The following is a 17901-nucleotide window of genomic DNA, read 5'->3' on the forward strand; positions in this document are numbered from 1 at the left end:
GAAAGAAAGAAAGAAAGAAAGAAAGAAAAAGAAAAAAAGAAAGAAAGGGAGAGAAAGAGCAAGCCAAAGAACCCAAGAGAGCTCATGGGACCTATGGGACATCATTACACAAACACATGTTATCATCATGGGAATCTAAGAAGAAGAGGTGGGAAAAGGCATAGAAAATATATTTAATAAAGTAATAACAGAAAACTTCCCAGTTTTTGAAAATATATAGACATCTAGATCCAGGAAGGTCAAATATCCCCCAAAAGTTTCAACCTAAAAAGTTATTCTCTGAGGCACATTATAGTCAAACTGTCAAAAGTCAAAGACAAAGAGAGAATTTTAAAAACAGAAAAAGTAGGCCGGGCACAGTGGCTCACGCCTGTAATCCCAGCACTTTGGGAGGCCGAGATGGGCAGATCACAAGGGCAGGAAATCGAGACCATCTTGGTTAACACGGTGAAACCCTGTCTCTACTGAAAATACAAAAAATTAGCCGGGCGTGGTAGCGGGCACTTGTAGTCCCAGCTACTCGGGAGGCTGAGGCAGGAGAATGGCGTGAACCCAGGAGGTGGAGCTTGCAGTGAGCCGAGATCGCGCCACTGCACTCCAGCCTGGGTGACAGCAAAGACTCCGTCTCAAAAAAAAATAAAAAATAAAAAATAAAAGAAATTGCCATTTCTTCATAAATAAACCACTCTACTTAAGCTAATGTGAGTGAATTCCTTCCTTCCTTCCTTCCTTCCTTCCTTCCTTCCTTCCTTCCTCTTTCTTTCTTTTCTTTTCTTTCTTTCTTTCTTTTTTTTTTCTCTCTCTCATTTTATTTTTTTGCAATCAAGCAGACTCCTAAGGCAATGTCAAACTTCCCTTTGCTTTTGTAAACAATCTATTAAGTGAGCATGATCAAGATGTCTTTATAAAGGAGGAATTTTTCAGTATAATTTTTAGCCAAAAATAATTTCAAAAGAGAATAACACGTACCATTTGTGCCGACAAGAGACGCCTGTTGGCCAGCTCCATTGCTTCAATGTTAAGGATCTCATCTATTTCCTTGTTACAGTGTGGACATTTCACGTTCTGCTGTTCTGTTGTTTCTTCTTGGTTCAACTAAATAAAACATAAATAAAAGAACAAAAAACACATGAATATTAACACATTGGTTAGCATAATCCATAAGCAGTTTTTGTACCAGTTTGCATTGAAAAATGGTAGCAAATCTACTCAACAGCAAAAACAAACAAATAGTATGATTTGAAAATGAGCAAAGGATCTGAACAGACATTTCTCAAAGACAAACAACGGTCAACAAGTACATTAAAAAACTTAACATCACTAGTCAATAGCGAAATGAAAATCAAAACCATCATGAAGTATTATCTTTTCCCAGCTAGAATGCAATGTGAGTGAATTTCTTATAGAAATTAGACGTGTATTTCTTACAGAAATAAATATAGAAAAATGTTCAGATCCTCATCATTTGCTTAGATGTCTAATCATTTGCTCAGTTATGGAAGGTAAAATAATTGTCAGTTTTGTGGGGGGGAGTTATATCATATCTTTACTTTTACATGGCATTGTTAACAGTTTAAAAAGCTATCACATATATGATCATGCTTTACACTAGCAGTTTTCAAAGTGTGGTTTCCCAGCAGCATCAGAATCACCTGGGAATTGCTAGAAACGTGCATTCTCAGATCCCACCTTAGACCTACTAATCAATTGGTGGAGTGGGCAGCAATCTGTGTTTCTAAAACCCCATTTGAAAATTTTGCTGCAGCTAAAACTTGACAACCACTGCTTTAAAATGATCACTTAATGTAAAATAGAAAGTGAACACACTAAAGGAAATGGGAGTATGAATAATTTACAGATGAGAAACTGAAGCTTAGAGAAAATTGATGATATGCTCAAAATTACAAAGCTATTAAGTGAGAAAGGTAGGCTATAAAGTCAGATTTTCTGATTCCAAGGTCAGTGTTCTATCTTTAATACTATAATATCCCTCATGTTTGCATCACAGAAAGGAGAATGTAGTCATTTGATCCTCTGCCTTCTGAAACAGATCAAGTACCAGAGTGGTGGCCCCAACACTGGCTTCTGCTTTAGAATTAGCTGGGTAGTGGATTGAAAATATTCCTGGGGCCCTGCTCAGACCACCTGCATAAAAATCTTCAGAGAGCAGGTGAAAATGCTATCATTATTTTGAATAAGCTTTCTAGATAATTCTGATGCAGATAAGTCAGCAAAAGTTCACAATCAGATATTGGGAGCTACTACAGAAATCCTTGGGTATGACACAGTACTTGTTCCATCCAGAAATCCTGGCAGTATTCCTGCAGGTACAATGGTTAGTTCTAAATTCCTTTCTGGAGCTTTAAGCACTGTTTCAGTGGATATGAAATGGATTTTTTCAGAATTCTACTTCATAGAGACTAATTATCTCACCTAAGCACTCCTAGAACTCGGCCCCTCATATTATGTGATGCAAAAAAACAAAAACAAAAACATTGTAAAAACCATTGAAAATTGGACATGATGTAGGACATGGAAAAGTGCAGCAGCTCTGAGGACCCCAGGACAACTTTCACTATTTCCCTTGAGGGAAACCATGACAGATTAGTGTGCTGAGTGCTCTTAAAAGAAGAAGTCTGACTGCAGATATCTTAAAGCATATCTTTATGCTTTAAGCAAAGCAGAAGGTGACATCTCGCACAGCTATACTTATGGTATTGGCTTTGAATTCTATTTTATATTAAAAATGTTTTTAACCATAAATTAAGGTCTAGCAAATGCTTAGATATACAATAGCCTAAATAAATAAACAAAGGCCCCTGACCCCTCCCAATTTGGTCAAAACTAGCCATTTTCTAAGGTTCACTTTCATACACACACACACATATATATAATTTTTCTTTTTAAGAAAGGGTTTCTCTCTGCTGGCCAGGCTGGAGTGCAGTGGCACAATCATGGTTCACCATAGCCTCAACCTCCAAGGCTTGAGTGATCCTCCCACCTCAGTCTCCCGGGTAGCGGGGACTACAGGTGCACACCACCACCCAATTAATTTTTGTATATTTTATAGAGACATGGCCAGGCTGGTCTCAAACTCCTTGGTTCAAGCAATCCACCTGCCTTGGCCTCCCAAAGTGCTAAGATTATAGGCATGAGCCACTGTGCTGACCTATGATGTCTTTTAAAAGGATCTCCAATACACAGCTTCCTCTTTTGAATTTAAACATATGTATTTTAAACATAAACATAAAACATGTATTTTAAACATATGTATTCAAAGGGGTTATGACTTCTACTTTGCCCCACAGTTACCATGAAATTCCTTAACATCCCCCCTTACTATTTGGTTAAATAGAGTTATCAACACGACTTCTCTGTCAATTACAAACGTTAAAAATTGTGAATTAATATTTATGATCTGATTTATACTTCAGTGTAATCAAATCTGCATTAAAGCAATAAAAAAGATATTACTTGCTTACCATGTATGGGTTTTCAAGTATAATTGCTTTCTCAATCATGTTCCAATCAGCATTAGCAAGATCTTTGTCAAATTTAAGGACAGAGGCTACAGACGTGGTTAGCTCTTGAAAGTGTTGAAATGTGCAACAAACTGATTTACATTTTGTTGATGTGGCATCACGAAGACCTTTGGTACAAACACACATTTGATAAATAGTAGAAACACCACCATTTTGATATGGGTTAGAAAGCTTCCTTTAACTTATTGTCACTAATCTTTAAGTAAAATTTCAACATAAATTGTTTAATAATGGGAACACTAAAGAGTTAAACATTTTCTGCTTTCATATTTTTTCTCGCAAAAGGTGAGGCATGTAATAGTAATAGCTAATGTTTATTGAGTGCTCACTATATTCTGCAAAAGCATATTTCAGCACTTTGCATGCATTAAGATTTTGGTTATCTGGCCACCTTTTGAGGTGAGTCCTTTTTCCCATTTTGATATATGAGGAAACAAAGAAACAGAGGTATAATGGTTAGTTTCATGTGTCAACTTGATTGGGCCACAGGGTACCCATATATTCAGCTAAACATTCTGGGTGTGTCTGTGAGAGTGTTTTTGGATGAGGGTGACAGTTAAATTGGTAGACCGAGTAAAGCACATTGCCTTTCCCAATGTGGGTGTACCTCATCCAATCTGTTGGAGGCCTCAATAAAACAGAAGTCTGAACAAGAGAGAATTTGTTGTCTCTGCCTAATGGGCTTTGAGAAGGCACTTCAGTCTTCTCCTACCTTCAGACTTTAGCTGGAACTTGTACCATTGGCTCTTTTGGTTCTCAGGCCTTTGGAATGCATACTTTGGGACTTAGCTTCCATAACTGCATGAGCCATTTAAGCACATATGATAAATTATCTGCATTATCTTTTAAGACTCCAATCTCTCAAACTATCTTTTTGTTCTAGAATACATCCAGTTTCTAGCTTCTTAAGAAATTTAGCACCTGTTGTGTTTTCTGAAGATCATTATGTTAAGTGAAATAAGCCACACACAGAAAGACAAACATCACATATTCTCACTTATTTGTGGGATCTAAAAATAAAAACAACTTAACTCATGGACATGGAGGGTAGAATGATGGTTAACAGAGGCTGGGAAAGGTGGTGGGGAATGGGGGCAGGTGGGGATGGTTAATGGGCACAAAAATATAGAAAGAATAAATAAGACTTACTATTTGACAACAAGATAAGATATCAGTAATAGTTTTAACACTTTTAAAAAGTATTATTAATAGTCAATAATACTTTTACATTTTAAGAATAAAGAGTTACATTTAAAATTTTAGGAATAATTTAAAGAGCAATTGAATTGTTTGTAATTCGAAGGATAAATGCCTGAGGGGATGGATATCCTATTCCCTGTGATGTGCTTATTTCACATTGCATGCCTGTACCAAAACATCTCAGGTACCCCACAAACATAGACACCTAGTATGTACCCACAAACATTTTAAAAATAAAAAAGAAGAAAATCGGCCGGGCGCGGTGGCTCACGCCTGTAATCCCAGCACTTTGGGAGGCCGAGGCAGGCGGATCACGAGGTTAGAAGATTGAGACCATCCTGGCTAACACGGTGAAATCCCGTCTCTACTAAAAATACAAAAAATTAGCCGGGCGTGGTGGCGGGCGCCTGTAGTCCCAGCTGCTCGGGAGGCTGAGGCAGGAGAATGGCGTGAACCTGGGAGGCGGAGCTTGCAGTGAGGCGAGATCGCGCCACTGCACTCCAGCCTGGGTAACAGAGCGAGACTTTGTCTCAAAAAAAAAAAAAAAAAAAAAAAAGAAGAAGAAGAAGAAGAAGAAAATCGCCACAACAAAGAGAAATATCTAAGAATACAGCTAGCCAAGGAGGTGTAAGATCTCTACAAGGAGATCTATAAAACACTGCAAAAGTAATCAGAGATGACACAAATAAATGGAAAAACATTCCATGCTCATGGATTGAAAGACTCAATATCATTAAAATGGCCACATTATCCAAAGCAACGTACAGATTCAACACACTTTCTATTGAACTACTAATGTCATTTTTCACAGGATTAGAGAAAAACAGTTCTAAAATTTATTTGGAACCAAAAGAGAGCCCAAATAGCCAATACAATCCTAAGCAAACAGAACAAAGCCAGAAGCATCACACCACCTGACTTCAAACTATACTACTAGTCTACAGTAACCAAAACAGCATGGTGTTGGTATAAAACAAATACATAGCTCAATGGGACAGAATAGAGAACCCAGAAGTAAAGCTGCATGCTTACAGCCATCTGATGTTTGACAAAGCTGACAAAACAGACAATGGGGGATGGATTCCCTGTTCAATAAATGGTGCTGCAATAACCGGCTAGCTGTGTGCAGAACAATGAAATTGGACCCCTACCTTTTGCTATATACAAAAATTAACTCAAGATGGATTAAATATTTAAATGTAAGACCTCAAAGTCCTAGAAGAAAATCAGGGAAATAACTTTTTCCACATCAGCCTTGAGAAATAATTTTTGGCTAAGTCCCCCCAAAAATTGTAACAAAACAAAAATTGACAAGCGAGACCTAATTAAACTAGAGAGTTTCTGCAAAGCAAAAGAAACTATTAATAAACAGATAACCGACAAAATGGGAGAATATATTAGCAACCTATACATCTAACAAAGATCTTATATCCAGAATCTACAAGGAACTTAAAGCAACAGGCAAAAACCAATAACCCCATTTAAAAATTGGCAAAGGTTAAGTGTCCATCAACAGATGAATGGATAAAGAAAATATTATACATATACATAATGGCATACCATTAAGCTATTTAAAAAAATGAGATCCTGTCATTTGCAACAGCATCAATGGTACTGGAGGTCATGTTAAGTGAAATAAGCCAGGCACAGAAAGAAAAACTTTGCATGTTCTCACTTATTTGTGGGAGCTAAAAATTAAAACAATTGAACTTACAGAGATAGAGAGTAGAATGATGGTTAACCAGAGCCTGTGAAGAGTAGTGGGGAGCTAAGGAGAAATTTGGATGGTTAATGTGTTCAAAAAATAGAAAGAATGAAAAACATCTGTCATTTGACAGCACTTGATAGGGTGACTATAGTCAAGAATAATTAATTGTGCATTTAAAAATAACAAAAGAGTATAACTGAATTGTTTGTAATACAAAGGATAAACACTTGAGGTGATGGATATTCCATTTACCTTAACTGATTACTACACATTTTATACCTGTATCAAAATATCTCATGCACCCCATAAATATATACAACTACTATGTATCCACAAAAATTAAAACTAAAAAAAAACTTAATGGGCAAAGAAGATGAATAGACACTTCTCAAAAGAAGGCATACAAGTGGCCAACAAACACGTGAAAAAAATGCTCATCATCCCTAATCATCAAAGAAATGCAAATCAAAATCACAATAAGATACCATCTCACACCAGTCAGAATGTTATTATTAAAAAGTCAAAAAAATAACAGATGCTGGCAAAGCTGTGGGGAAAAGGGAACACTTATATACTCCTGGTGAGAAAGGAGAATGTAAATTAGTTCAGTCATTGTGGAAAGAAGTTTGGAGATTTCTCAAATAGCTATAAACAGAACTACCATTCAAGCTAGCCACCCCAAGATAGCCAAAGGAAAATAAATCATTCTACAAAAAAGACCCATTCACTTGTATGTTCATCACAGCACTATTCACAACAGCAAAGAGGTGGAATCAACCTAGGTGTCCATCATTGGTGGAATGGATAAAGAAAATGTGGTACAGATACACCATTGAATACTACACAGCCATAAAAAGAACAAGATTATGCCCTTTGCCACAACATGGATAAAGCCAGAGGCCACTATCCTAAGTGAATTAATGCAGGAGCAGAAAATCTAATACCTTTTGTGGGAACTAAACATTGAGTACACATGAACATAGAGATGGGAACAGTGGACACCAGGGACTACTAGAGTGGGGAAAGAGAAATGGGATGTGAGTTGAAAAGCTACCTTTTGGGTACTGTGGTCACTGCCTTGGTGATGAGATCTGTACCTCAAACCTCAGCATCCCACAATATACCCATGTACCCATGTAACAAACCTGTATATGTAAAATAAAATTTGAAAAAAATTAGGCACCACTGACTCATATTTATATAATTTATATGGGTTTTTTTTTTGAGACAGGGTCTTGCTGTCTTGCCCAGGGTGGTGTGCAGTGCTGTGATCTTGGCTCACTGCAGCATCAGCCTCCTGCGTTCCAGCAATCCTCCCCTATCAGCCTTCCGAATAGCTAGGACCATAGGTGTACACCACCACACCGGGCTAATTTTCAAATTTTTTGTAGAGATGGGAGTCTCACTATGCTGCCTATGGATTCTTTCTTTATTATTATCACTTTTTGACCATATTTAGAATGTTTTTCTCTCCACAGGAATAGTAATTGTTAGGGCTTACCTAGTATAGTAACTGCTGTTGGCAAAACAAATCTATTGACAATGAGGGTTATTAGGCATACTAACACTCCATGAAATAATATCTAGAATTGAAGAAAATACAAAGTAAGTATTCATTACAATTTCATATAATATAGCCTATATTTAACAATATAAATTAAGCTAGGTTGTACTGTGTTAATAGATGCTCATGGCAGGGGAGGAATTAATCTAAGACATGATGAAAGCACTCTGGGTATTCTCCATCTTCCTGCACATAATTCATCCATGATTTGTTACCAAACCAAAATTAAGACATGAGTTTTGACAAGTAAATCAACACTTATACAGACGTTGGGAAGGAATATTTATCTTTGACTTCCACTGTTGCACTTCCTGGTAGCTGAGAATACACTTATACTTATCAGTCCTTATCCACTATACACACCTGGCTGTGCATAGCCACACTGTTCTCCGTTCAACATTACCAGCATATCTGCATCAAAAACTTCTCCTCACCTGGGAAAGGAGAACAATGCAAGGCCCTTGATATGTGTTCTCCATCTCACACTTTGCCTCATTGGTACCCTTTCATTGTCAGGAAGAAGGAGCAATAAATGTCTTTGGTGCCACTTGGTATCTTTATCTTCTTGTATCCCAAGTCAGTCTTGATAGACAAGGGAACTAACACTTTTCAGTCTGAGGCTACACATTTTTGGGGATTTATGGAATTCTAACTTCCAGAATTTATGTTTAACCCTAGCTACTCTTCTGTTCTATATCCACAGATGGAATTAGGGATAGAGCATGAAACCACACTAGAGGCTTCCAAAGTTGAACATTAGAATCATAAGAGAAACTTTAAAATATTGGTGCCCAGGAGATCTCCAGTGAATATTCTGATCTAATTCTTCCAGGGTGCAGCGCAATCATTGGTAATAAGGAAATCTGAGGTATAATGTACATACATTGAAATGTACTCAAGTACCATTTTGTCAATTTTGACAGTGTATATCTACTCATGTAACTCTCAGTCCTGTCAAGACGCAAAATATTCTCACATCCCCAACATTTCCCTAATGCTCCTTCCTAATCAGTCCTTCACCAATGAGAGGCAGCAAGTATTTTGATTTCTACTTCTGTAGATAAGAATTGCCAATTCCAAAATCTTCATATAAATTAAATAGCATATAACGTGTCTCATTGTGATTTTAATTTGTGTTTCCTTAGAGTAATAATGTTGAATATTTTTAACATGCATATTAGTACACATCTTTCTTTTTGAAGAAGTGTCTGTTCAAATATTTTGTACATTTTTTTAAAAATTGGGTTACCATTGTATTTTCTTCAAAAAATTTTAGAGTTTTTAATTTTATACTTAAGTCTATGGTCCATCTCAAATCACTTTTATGTATGGTGTGAGGTAAAAATAGAGTTTTTCTTTTCTTTTTTTCTAAGTGAATACAGTAGTTCAGCATCATTTATTGAAAAAAATATTTTTTCTCTCATTGAACTGTTTCAGAATCTGTCAAAAACCAATTCACCATATAAATGTGAGTCTTTTTTGAATTCTTTATTATACTCCACTCATCTTTTTTTTATTCTTATGCCAGGATGCTACTGATTTAACTACTGTATTTTTACAGTAAGTCCTGATATCAGATAGTATAAGTCCTTAAATTTGGTTCTTCCTTTTCAATACTATTAGGGCTATTCTCAGTCTTCTGTACTTCTATATGGAATTCAGATTTTGTGTATTTCTAAAATCTTCTGGGATTGGAATTGCATCAAGTATAGTGACATCTTAATAATTCCAAGTCTTCAAATCCATGATTGGAACATATATTTTATGTAGGTTTTTTTAAATTTCTGTCAACAATGCCATGTTGTTTTCAGTGCACAAGTCTTGCATATTTTGGAAAGAAGCCTCTAAGTTGGCTCTCAAAGGTATCTATCACTTGATACTTAGTCACCTTTTTTTTTTTTTGTAAGTCGGGTGTTCATTTATTAAATACAAGTTTTGAACAAACTCTGCCAGGCAAGTTTGACAAGAAGCAACCTTCCTGAAATGTTTCAAAATATGGTCATGTTGATCATGTTTTATTTCAAGCAACCTTTTTGTTCTTCATTTTCTGTTTCTAGGTTTATTTCCTGGTGAGCAATTAGAGCATGTGCATTATTTCCTCACATGACATCAATAGTGCAGCATCAGCCTCTGGCTTGTAAAGGCACCCAGTAGACTAATGCTCTGTACAATTGCTGCTTAGCAACCAGCATCAAGTAAAGTAATGAAGCTTTTGTAGAATGTGATACCAAATAGCAACTGGCACCTCCACCTGCACCACTAAAAAACCTTTAAAGTTTCCTTCAGTTTTCAGATATCCATTAAAAACTGTATTAAAAAACAAAACCCAGACTGCTTGATAAAACGTACTTAAACAATTTTCCAAGTTTAGTATTAGCCTCTCAGTAAGTTATGAGCAACACCAGAACTGAGTAAAGAGTCTTCATTTTCCTATTATACTCCAGTAAAGTCAATAAATAAAACTAGGTATGTTAGAAAGTCTGCCCTACTAGATTTAGAGCTGCTTCTAAGTTCCAGACAAAACACCTTTTTAAGTTCCCAAGTGTATATGCACACGGTGTTGTACCAAGATGATAACTTTTAAATCTAATTTTTTGGATGTTCTTAAATTACTTCACAGAAAGTAAAAAGGCACAGAGGACACTTGGTTTCCTCACCAGTAGTGGCCTTAAGCTACACACTTGCTTGTGCGAAGAGTTTAAAGATATTCAGCAGCATTAATGATGCCACAGCCATTCATAGAAAGTTTCAGGAAAAGAGCTTAAAAAAGAAGAAGAAGAAGAAGAAGGAGGAGGAGGAGGAGGAGGAGGAGAAGGAGGAGGAGAAGGAGAAGAAAAGCTTGCCAGAAAAGGCTTACCATCTGAAGGTTAAATACAGAAGAATACAGACAGAGACTAGAGGCCGCATCGAGGTTCTTAACTAGGAAGCTGCTGGAATAGCTGCTTTCTGAGGTTTCGTCCCCATATTCCTCCAGTTTTTCTCCTGAAAAACTCTGGTCTTCTCCTCTCTTATTTTTAAATGGAAAACATCCTATTAGATTGGGTTTGGAGGATAAATGCAAATAGGTAGAAGCTTATTTATACAGAGTTCATTCTCAGAGAGGAAAAGGAGAATGATAAACATTGAATGAAGCTAATTTTAGAAAGTAAGCAAATCCTGTCAATGCATGCTTTAGAGGCCCAGGGAGCACACTGAATGAATCTTACATTCTGGCATTTGCAAAAGTGTCCTCAACTTCCTTTTTTGTTTATAAGCACAGCAACAGGCAACATCTGTTTTATATCTGGGGTGGGAATCCCTCTTAGATTTGAGGCTTTCCAGCTGATACCATCAAAAAAACATCAAGGACTGCTTATAGCGACTTGTGTTGAAACATAAAACTACTATTTTATTTGATCTTTCAACCATAGTTAACAATGTGTTCCAAATGAAGCAGTGACACCCATTTCTCAATCCTATCACTTTTCTTGTCACTCATGACATCTCTGGGCTTAGAAAGATGGTGATATAAAGACAACCCATAGGGGAGTGTCCCTACCCAGCATATTAAGCTGCACAAGTGAGTAGTGAACTCAAGCTTAACTTATGAAAGTGGCATCCATCCACCTACTAACTACACCGGGCTGCGTGTTTATTTAAAATGTCTTGTGGACAAGGTTGTGCTCAAATTTCTACTTTGTTAAGTGAATACCTAATTCTGTGATAGAAGCAGCTCTTAGAAGTCAGGTCACAAGCCCAAATATTAACCATATACATTTTATAATCTCAGAATTTTGTCAAGAATGAATATGTTAGCAAACATGGCCACATACTGCATATATCTCACTCTGGAAGAGAAAATGTGAAGTGGTACTCAGTTTACACTGAGTGTGTGTGTGTATTTCACACACTGAAATATACTGCTGATATTAGATACTTAGTCATCTTAAATATGGACTAGACTTATTGACTCACTTCTAATAAATAGAATATGAAGAAGTAATGGGAAGTGACTTTCAAAATTAGGTTAAAGAAAGACCGTGGCTTCTGTCTTGAGGGTTTGCTCTCTCTAGCTCTCTTGCTTAGTCATTCTGAGAGAAGCCAGCTGCCATATTGCTAGCTGACCCATGGAGAGGTCCAAATGACAAGGAGGCTTCTGGCCAAGAGTCAACAAGAAACTAAAGCCCTTAGTTCACTGCCTGCAAACAACTGAATCTTGTCAACAAAACCACACAAGTCATCTTAGAAGCAGATTCTGTAACCCCAGTTGATGGCTGCAGCCCCAATTTATGCTTAAATGCAAGTTTATGAGAGAAACAATCAGAGAGGCACCCACTTAATTTACACCCAGATTCCTGACTCACAGAAACTGAGATAATAAATGTTTCTTGTTTCAAGCCACTGAATTTTGGGACAATTTTTTACATGGCCATAGATAATGATAACTGATACATACGTATTTCATTATTTTGGTTACTATGTCATGTTTTTGATGCTATTATTATGTTCCTTATTTCATTTTTCTGTTTGTTGCTAGTATATAAAAATATAATTTAGTTTTGTATACTGAACATGAATTTCATGATTTTGCTAAATTCATTTATTAATTCTACTGGTTATTTAGTATCTACCAATTTGTGTGCCTTTTTTCTCCCTATTGCCTGAGGTAGGACATTGAGCATAACGTTCCATAAAAAGGAAGAAAGCAGATATATTTGCCCTTATTTGAAACTTAAGGGAAAGTATTCAGTATTCTACCATTAAGTGTCACTTATCTTTAAGTTTTTAAGTTTTTCTTTTTAAATAAATTCCTTCTATCAGATTAAAGTAGTTTTCTTCAAACTCTATTTCACAAAAAGTTTTCTATGTATAAAATCATATCTTCTGCACACAGAGATAGTTTTACTTAATCTCTTCTTATTTAGATGCCTTTTATTTCTTTCTCTTGCCTGATTGCTCTGGCTAGGACTCTCAGAACTGTGTTGAATAGGAATGGCGAAAATGGGCATCCTTGTTTTGTTCCAGCTCTCACGGGGAATGCTTCCAGCTTTTGCTGATTTTGTATGATGTTGACTGTGGGCTTGTCACAGAGGGCTCTTCTTATTTTGAGGTATCTTCCTTCAATATCTAACTTTTTAAGGGTTTTGAACATGAAAGAATGTTGGATTTTATCAAAGGCCTTTTCTGCACCTATTGAAGTAATCACATGGTTTTAGTTTTTAGTTCTGTTTATGTGATGAATCACGTTTACTTATTTGTATGTATTGAATCTACCTGGCATCCAAAGAATTTTTTTGAGGATTTCGCATCTATATTCTTCAAGGATATTGGCCCGAAGTTTTTTTTCTGCTGCGTCTCTGCCAGGTTTTGGTATTAGGATGATGCTGGCCTCATAGTATAAATTAGAGAGGAGTCTATTCTCAATTTTTTGGAATCGTTTTAGTAGAAATGGTACCAGCTCTTTATCTATATAGTACAATTCAGCTATGAATTTCCTTGGGCTTTTTTGGTTGGTAGGTTATTAGCTGTAAAATCAAGTTTGGAACTCATTATTTGTCTGTTCAGTGTTTCAATTTATTCCTGGTTTAATCTCAGGAGTTTGTATGTTTCCAATAATTTGTCTATTTCTTGTAGGTTTTCCAGTTTGTGTGCAGAGGTGTTCACAACAGTTTCTGAGGGATCCTTGTATTTCTGTGGGGTTGGTGGTAATGTCCTCGAAGTCATTTCTGATTGTGTTTATTTGGATAGTCTCTTTTATTCTTTATTAGTCTAGCTAGCAACCTATCAATCTTCTTTATTGTTTCAAATAAACAACTTCTGGCTTCACTGGTGTTTTCTATGGTTTTTCACAACTCACAAAAGAAGAAAGTAGACATACAGATGGCCAACACACATGTGAAACATGTGAAAATTGCTATCACCAGAGAAGTGCAAATCAAAACCACAATGAGATACCACCTCACACCAGTCAGACTGGCTATTACTAAAAAGTCAAAAAATAACAAGTGCTGGCAAGTTTGCAGAGAAAAAGGAACACTTATATACTGCTGGTGGAAATGTAAATTAGGGCAGCCATAGTGGAAAGCAGTTTGGTGACTTCTCAAAGAACTGAGAACTACCATTTGACCCAGCAATCCCATTATTGGGTATATATCTAAGAGAATATAAATTGTTCTACCATAAAGACATGTGCATGTGTATGTTCATCACAGCACTATTCACAAGAGCACACACATGAAATCAAGAAAAATGCCCATCAATTGTAGACTGGATTTAAAAAATGCGGCACATATACACCATGGAATACTCTGCAGTCATAAAAAGAACAAGATTGGGAAACTGACCAAGATGGCTGGACAGAAGCAGCTAGTATGCACCTTTATCATGGAGAGAAATAGAAGGGGTGAGTAAATACAGCACTTTCAGCTGAAACATCCAGGTACACACATTGGGATTCGTCAAGCAAAAACTTGACCCACAGAAAACAAGGAAAATCAAGGCAGGATGACCACCCACCTAGGAGTGACACAGAGTCAGCGGAGCCTCCCCTACCCCAGGGAAGTGATGTGTGAGTGAGTGATTCCAGGCACCCATTCTTCTCCCATGGATCTTTGCAACCCTCAGGTCAAGAGATCCCCTCGTGAACCCACTCCATCAGGGCCTTCAATCTAACATGGAGTCTTAGCAGAGCAGCCATCCAGGCACAGGTGGAGCCCTAGGTGCTTCAGATACTTGGGGTTCCCAGCAAAAGTGGCTGCAACTTCAGCAAAGTCAGAGATTAGACTCCTGTACATACTCTAGGAAAGGAGGTGATCCAGGGGAGATGAGTAGCAATGGTCTACAGGCATCGCTGCCATGGCACCTCCCGGGATAAGACCCACTGCTTGAAACTTCAGTCATCCACCAGTAGCAGCATTACACCTCCCTGAGACCAAGTTCTGAGAGGGAGGTGCGAGCCGCCATCTTTGCTGTTTCACAGCCTTTGTCATTGTTGCCTTTAGTGCAGTTGCCCTATGGAAGAGTAGCCGGCTTGCTTTTCTATGCAGGTCCCTCTCCGGGTGGGTGAGTGAATGAGTGTCCTGCTTGTCCTCTCTGGGTGGGTGAGTGAATGAGTTATTCTGGGTATGCATGCTTCTCCCATGGAACTTTGCAACTCTTGGGTCAGACCCCTGAATCATCTCCTTTCCTAGAGGTATAAACAGGGGTCTAACTCCCAACTTTGCTCAAATTGTTGCCATTTTTGCTGGGAAGCCTAGGTATCTGAAGTGCCCAGGGCTCCATATGTGCCTGTGTGGCTGCTCTGTGAATATTTCATGTAGCTCTGCATGTCAGACTGCAGCCTGGGCTCCCCAGTCATCCTAGCCAGTACTTTCTAGGTGGCAGTGGTTCCTGGCCTCCATGGGATGGAGGTCCCTGTGGGAGGGATGGGCCACCATCTTTGCTGTTACACAGGCTTAGCCATTGTTGCCTTTGAGCTCCAGGGATTCTGAGGTGACTAGGGACTGGAAAAGTCCTCCCTGTTCTGGGGAGAACAGTGCAGCAGCTCTATGGATGAACAGCCAGACTGCATTTTCACATGGGTCCCAGGTCCTGGTTCTCTTCACTGGGCAGAATTTCCTGACCACAGTCTATGACCACCCCCACCAGTATTTTCTGGTCAGCAGCAATTTCCAGCCTCCCTGGGATGGGGCTACCTAGAGGGAGAGGTAGGCCACCATCTTTGCTGCTTCTCAACCTAAGACACTGTGGCCTTTAGGCTTTGGAGAGTCTTCAAACAGACCCCCAGAACAGCACAACTGCTCTATGAAAAAGCAGCCAGAATGCCTTTTTATGCAGGTTCCTGATTCTGATTCTTCTCACTGGGTGGGACACCCTGACTGGGGTCTCCAGCCACTACTGCTGGTGTTTTCTGGCCAGCAGCAATTTCAAAACTCTCTGGGACAGGGCTCTCAGAAGGTGGAGTGGACTGCCATCTTTGCCGTTTAGTAGGCTTAGCCATTGTTGCCTTCAGGCTTTAGAGAGTCAAGGGTGACCAGGGACTGGAATGAACTGCCAGCAAAGCACTGCTGCCCTTGGGAAAAGAGGCCAGACTGCTTTGTTAAGTGGGTCCATGATCCCATTCCTCCTCACTAGGTGGGATCCACCAACTAGAGACTCCAGCCACCTCCTGCTGGTGTGTTCAGGCTGGCAAAATGTCTGTACCTCCCTTGGCTGGAGCTCCAAAAGGGAGAGGGAGGGGCAGGCCACCATTTTTCTGTTTCACAGTCATCACTAGTGATACCTTCAGGTCCTGGAAAATCTGAGCAGACTAGGGACTGGAGATGACTGCCAGTATACCACAGCATCCTTATGAAAAAGTAACTAGACTCTTATGTGGGCCCCTAAGCCCATATCTCCTCACTAAGCTTGGGCCCACAGCACAGACACCCTATTCTGGACAATTGCACTGAATGATTGCTCACCTGCATCTCTCTGGGGTGGAGCTCCCAGCAGACAGGCAAAAGACCTTCATCCACAACCACTGCTAAGGTCCCTTCCACTGTTGCCTCCAAGTTGAGGAAGAAATATAAAACCTGAGATCACACAAGAGCTGTGGTAGGCAGCCTTGGAGTGCCAGTTTGTAATCTACAGCCAGCACTCAAGTAGGAGAGGAGCCCACATGTTCAGGTCATTGACAGAGAGCATGGCTGCAACTGTGAGGAAATATAGGGGAGCCATGTGACTGAGCAAGAGCCCACCAACTGACCACAATACCTAACCACCACCTACTGGTTCACAGTCCAAAGTTTCAACACCAAAAATACCTCACTAACATATACCCTCTGTGAAACCAAAGACAAGAAGTCATTTACAAATAAAGACTCTGCACAAAGCCTTGGCCCAGTGAAAACATTCAGAAAAGAAGTCTACTGACTGCACTCAATCTGCACCACAGTTAAAGGGACACCCAAACACAGAGATGAGAAAGAACCAATGTAACAACTCTGTCCACTCAAATGGCTAGAGTGTCTTATGTCCTCCAAATGACCACTCTGGTTCTCCAACATGGATTCTTAACCAGGGTGAGTTGGCTGAGATAACAGAAATAGAATTCAGCATATGGATAGTAATGAATATCATCAAGATTCAGAAGAATGGCAAAACCAATCCAAGGAAGCTAAGAATCACAATAAATGATACACAGATCTAATCTGTTAGAGCTAAAAAACAAACTACAAAAATTCCACGAGGCGATCTCCAGTATTAGCAGCAGAATAAATCAGGATGAGGAACTTGGAACTTGAAGACTTGATCCATGAAATAAGACAGTCAGACAAAAATGAAAAAAAATGAAAAAGATTAAACAAAACTTCTGAAAAATATGGGATTATGTAAAGAGGTAAAACTACAAAATATTGGCATCCCTGCAAGGAATGAGGAGAAAGCAAACAACTTAAAGACATATTTCAGCAAATTGTTCATGAAACTTATCCAAACTTGCTAGAGAGGCCAACAGTCAAATTCAGGAAATACAGAGAACCCTTGCAAGATTCTATGCAAGAAGATCATCCCCAAGACACACAATCATCAGATTTTGCAATGTCAAAATGAAGAAAAGAAAATTAAAGGCAACTAGAGAGAAAGGGCAGGTCACCTACAAAAGGAACCCCATCAGGCTAACAGTGGATCTCTCAGTAGAAACCCTAGAAGCAGAAGTGACTGGGGGCTTATATTCAACATTCTTAAACAAGAAATCTTCAACCAATAATTTCATATCCAGCCAAACTAAGCTTCCTAAGTGAACATCAAATAAGATTTTTTAAATTTCAGATAAGCAAATACTGAAGGAGTTGGTTACCAACAGATCCGCCTCAGAAGAGATCTGGAAAGAAGCACTAAATATAGAAAGGAAACATCACTGCCAGCGT

General features: G+C 38.5%; 1 protein-coding gene across 1 annotated transcript in view; it reads right to left on the bottom strand.

The window, feature by feature from the left end:
* Positions 1-17901, bottom strand: part of SLC9C1 (solute carrier family 9 member C1) — a 132777-nt gene that overhangs the window by 80524 nt on the left and 34352 nt on the right. The window contains 3 exon segments of the mRNA XM_023211500.3: positions 970-1095; positions 3483-3649; positions 7952-8033. Of these exon segments, the coding sequence (XP_023067268.3) occupies positions 970-1095; positions 3483-3649; positions 7952-8033 (375 nt within the window).

The sequence above is a fragment of the Piliocolobus tephrosceles genome, chromosome 2, assembly GCF_002776525.5.
Source record: "Piliocolobus tephrosceles isolate RC106 chromosome 2, ASM277652v3, whole genome shotgun sequence".
Classification (NCBI taxonomy): Eukaryota; Metazoa; Chordata; class Mammalia; order Primates; family Cercopithecidae; genus Piliocolobus; species Piliocolobus tephrosceles.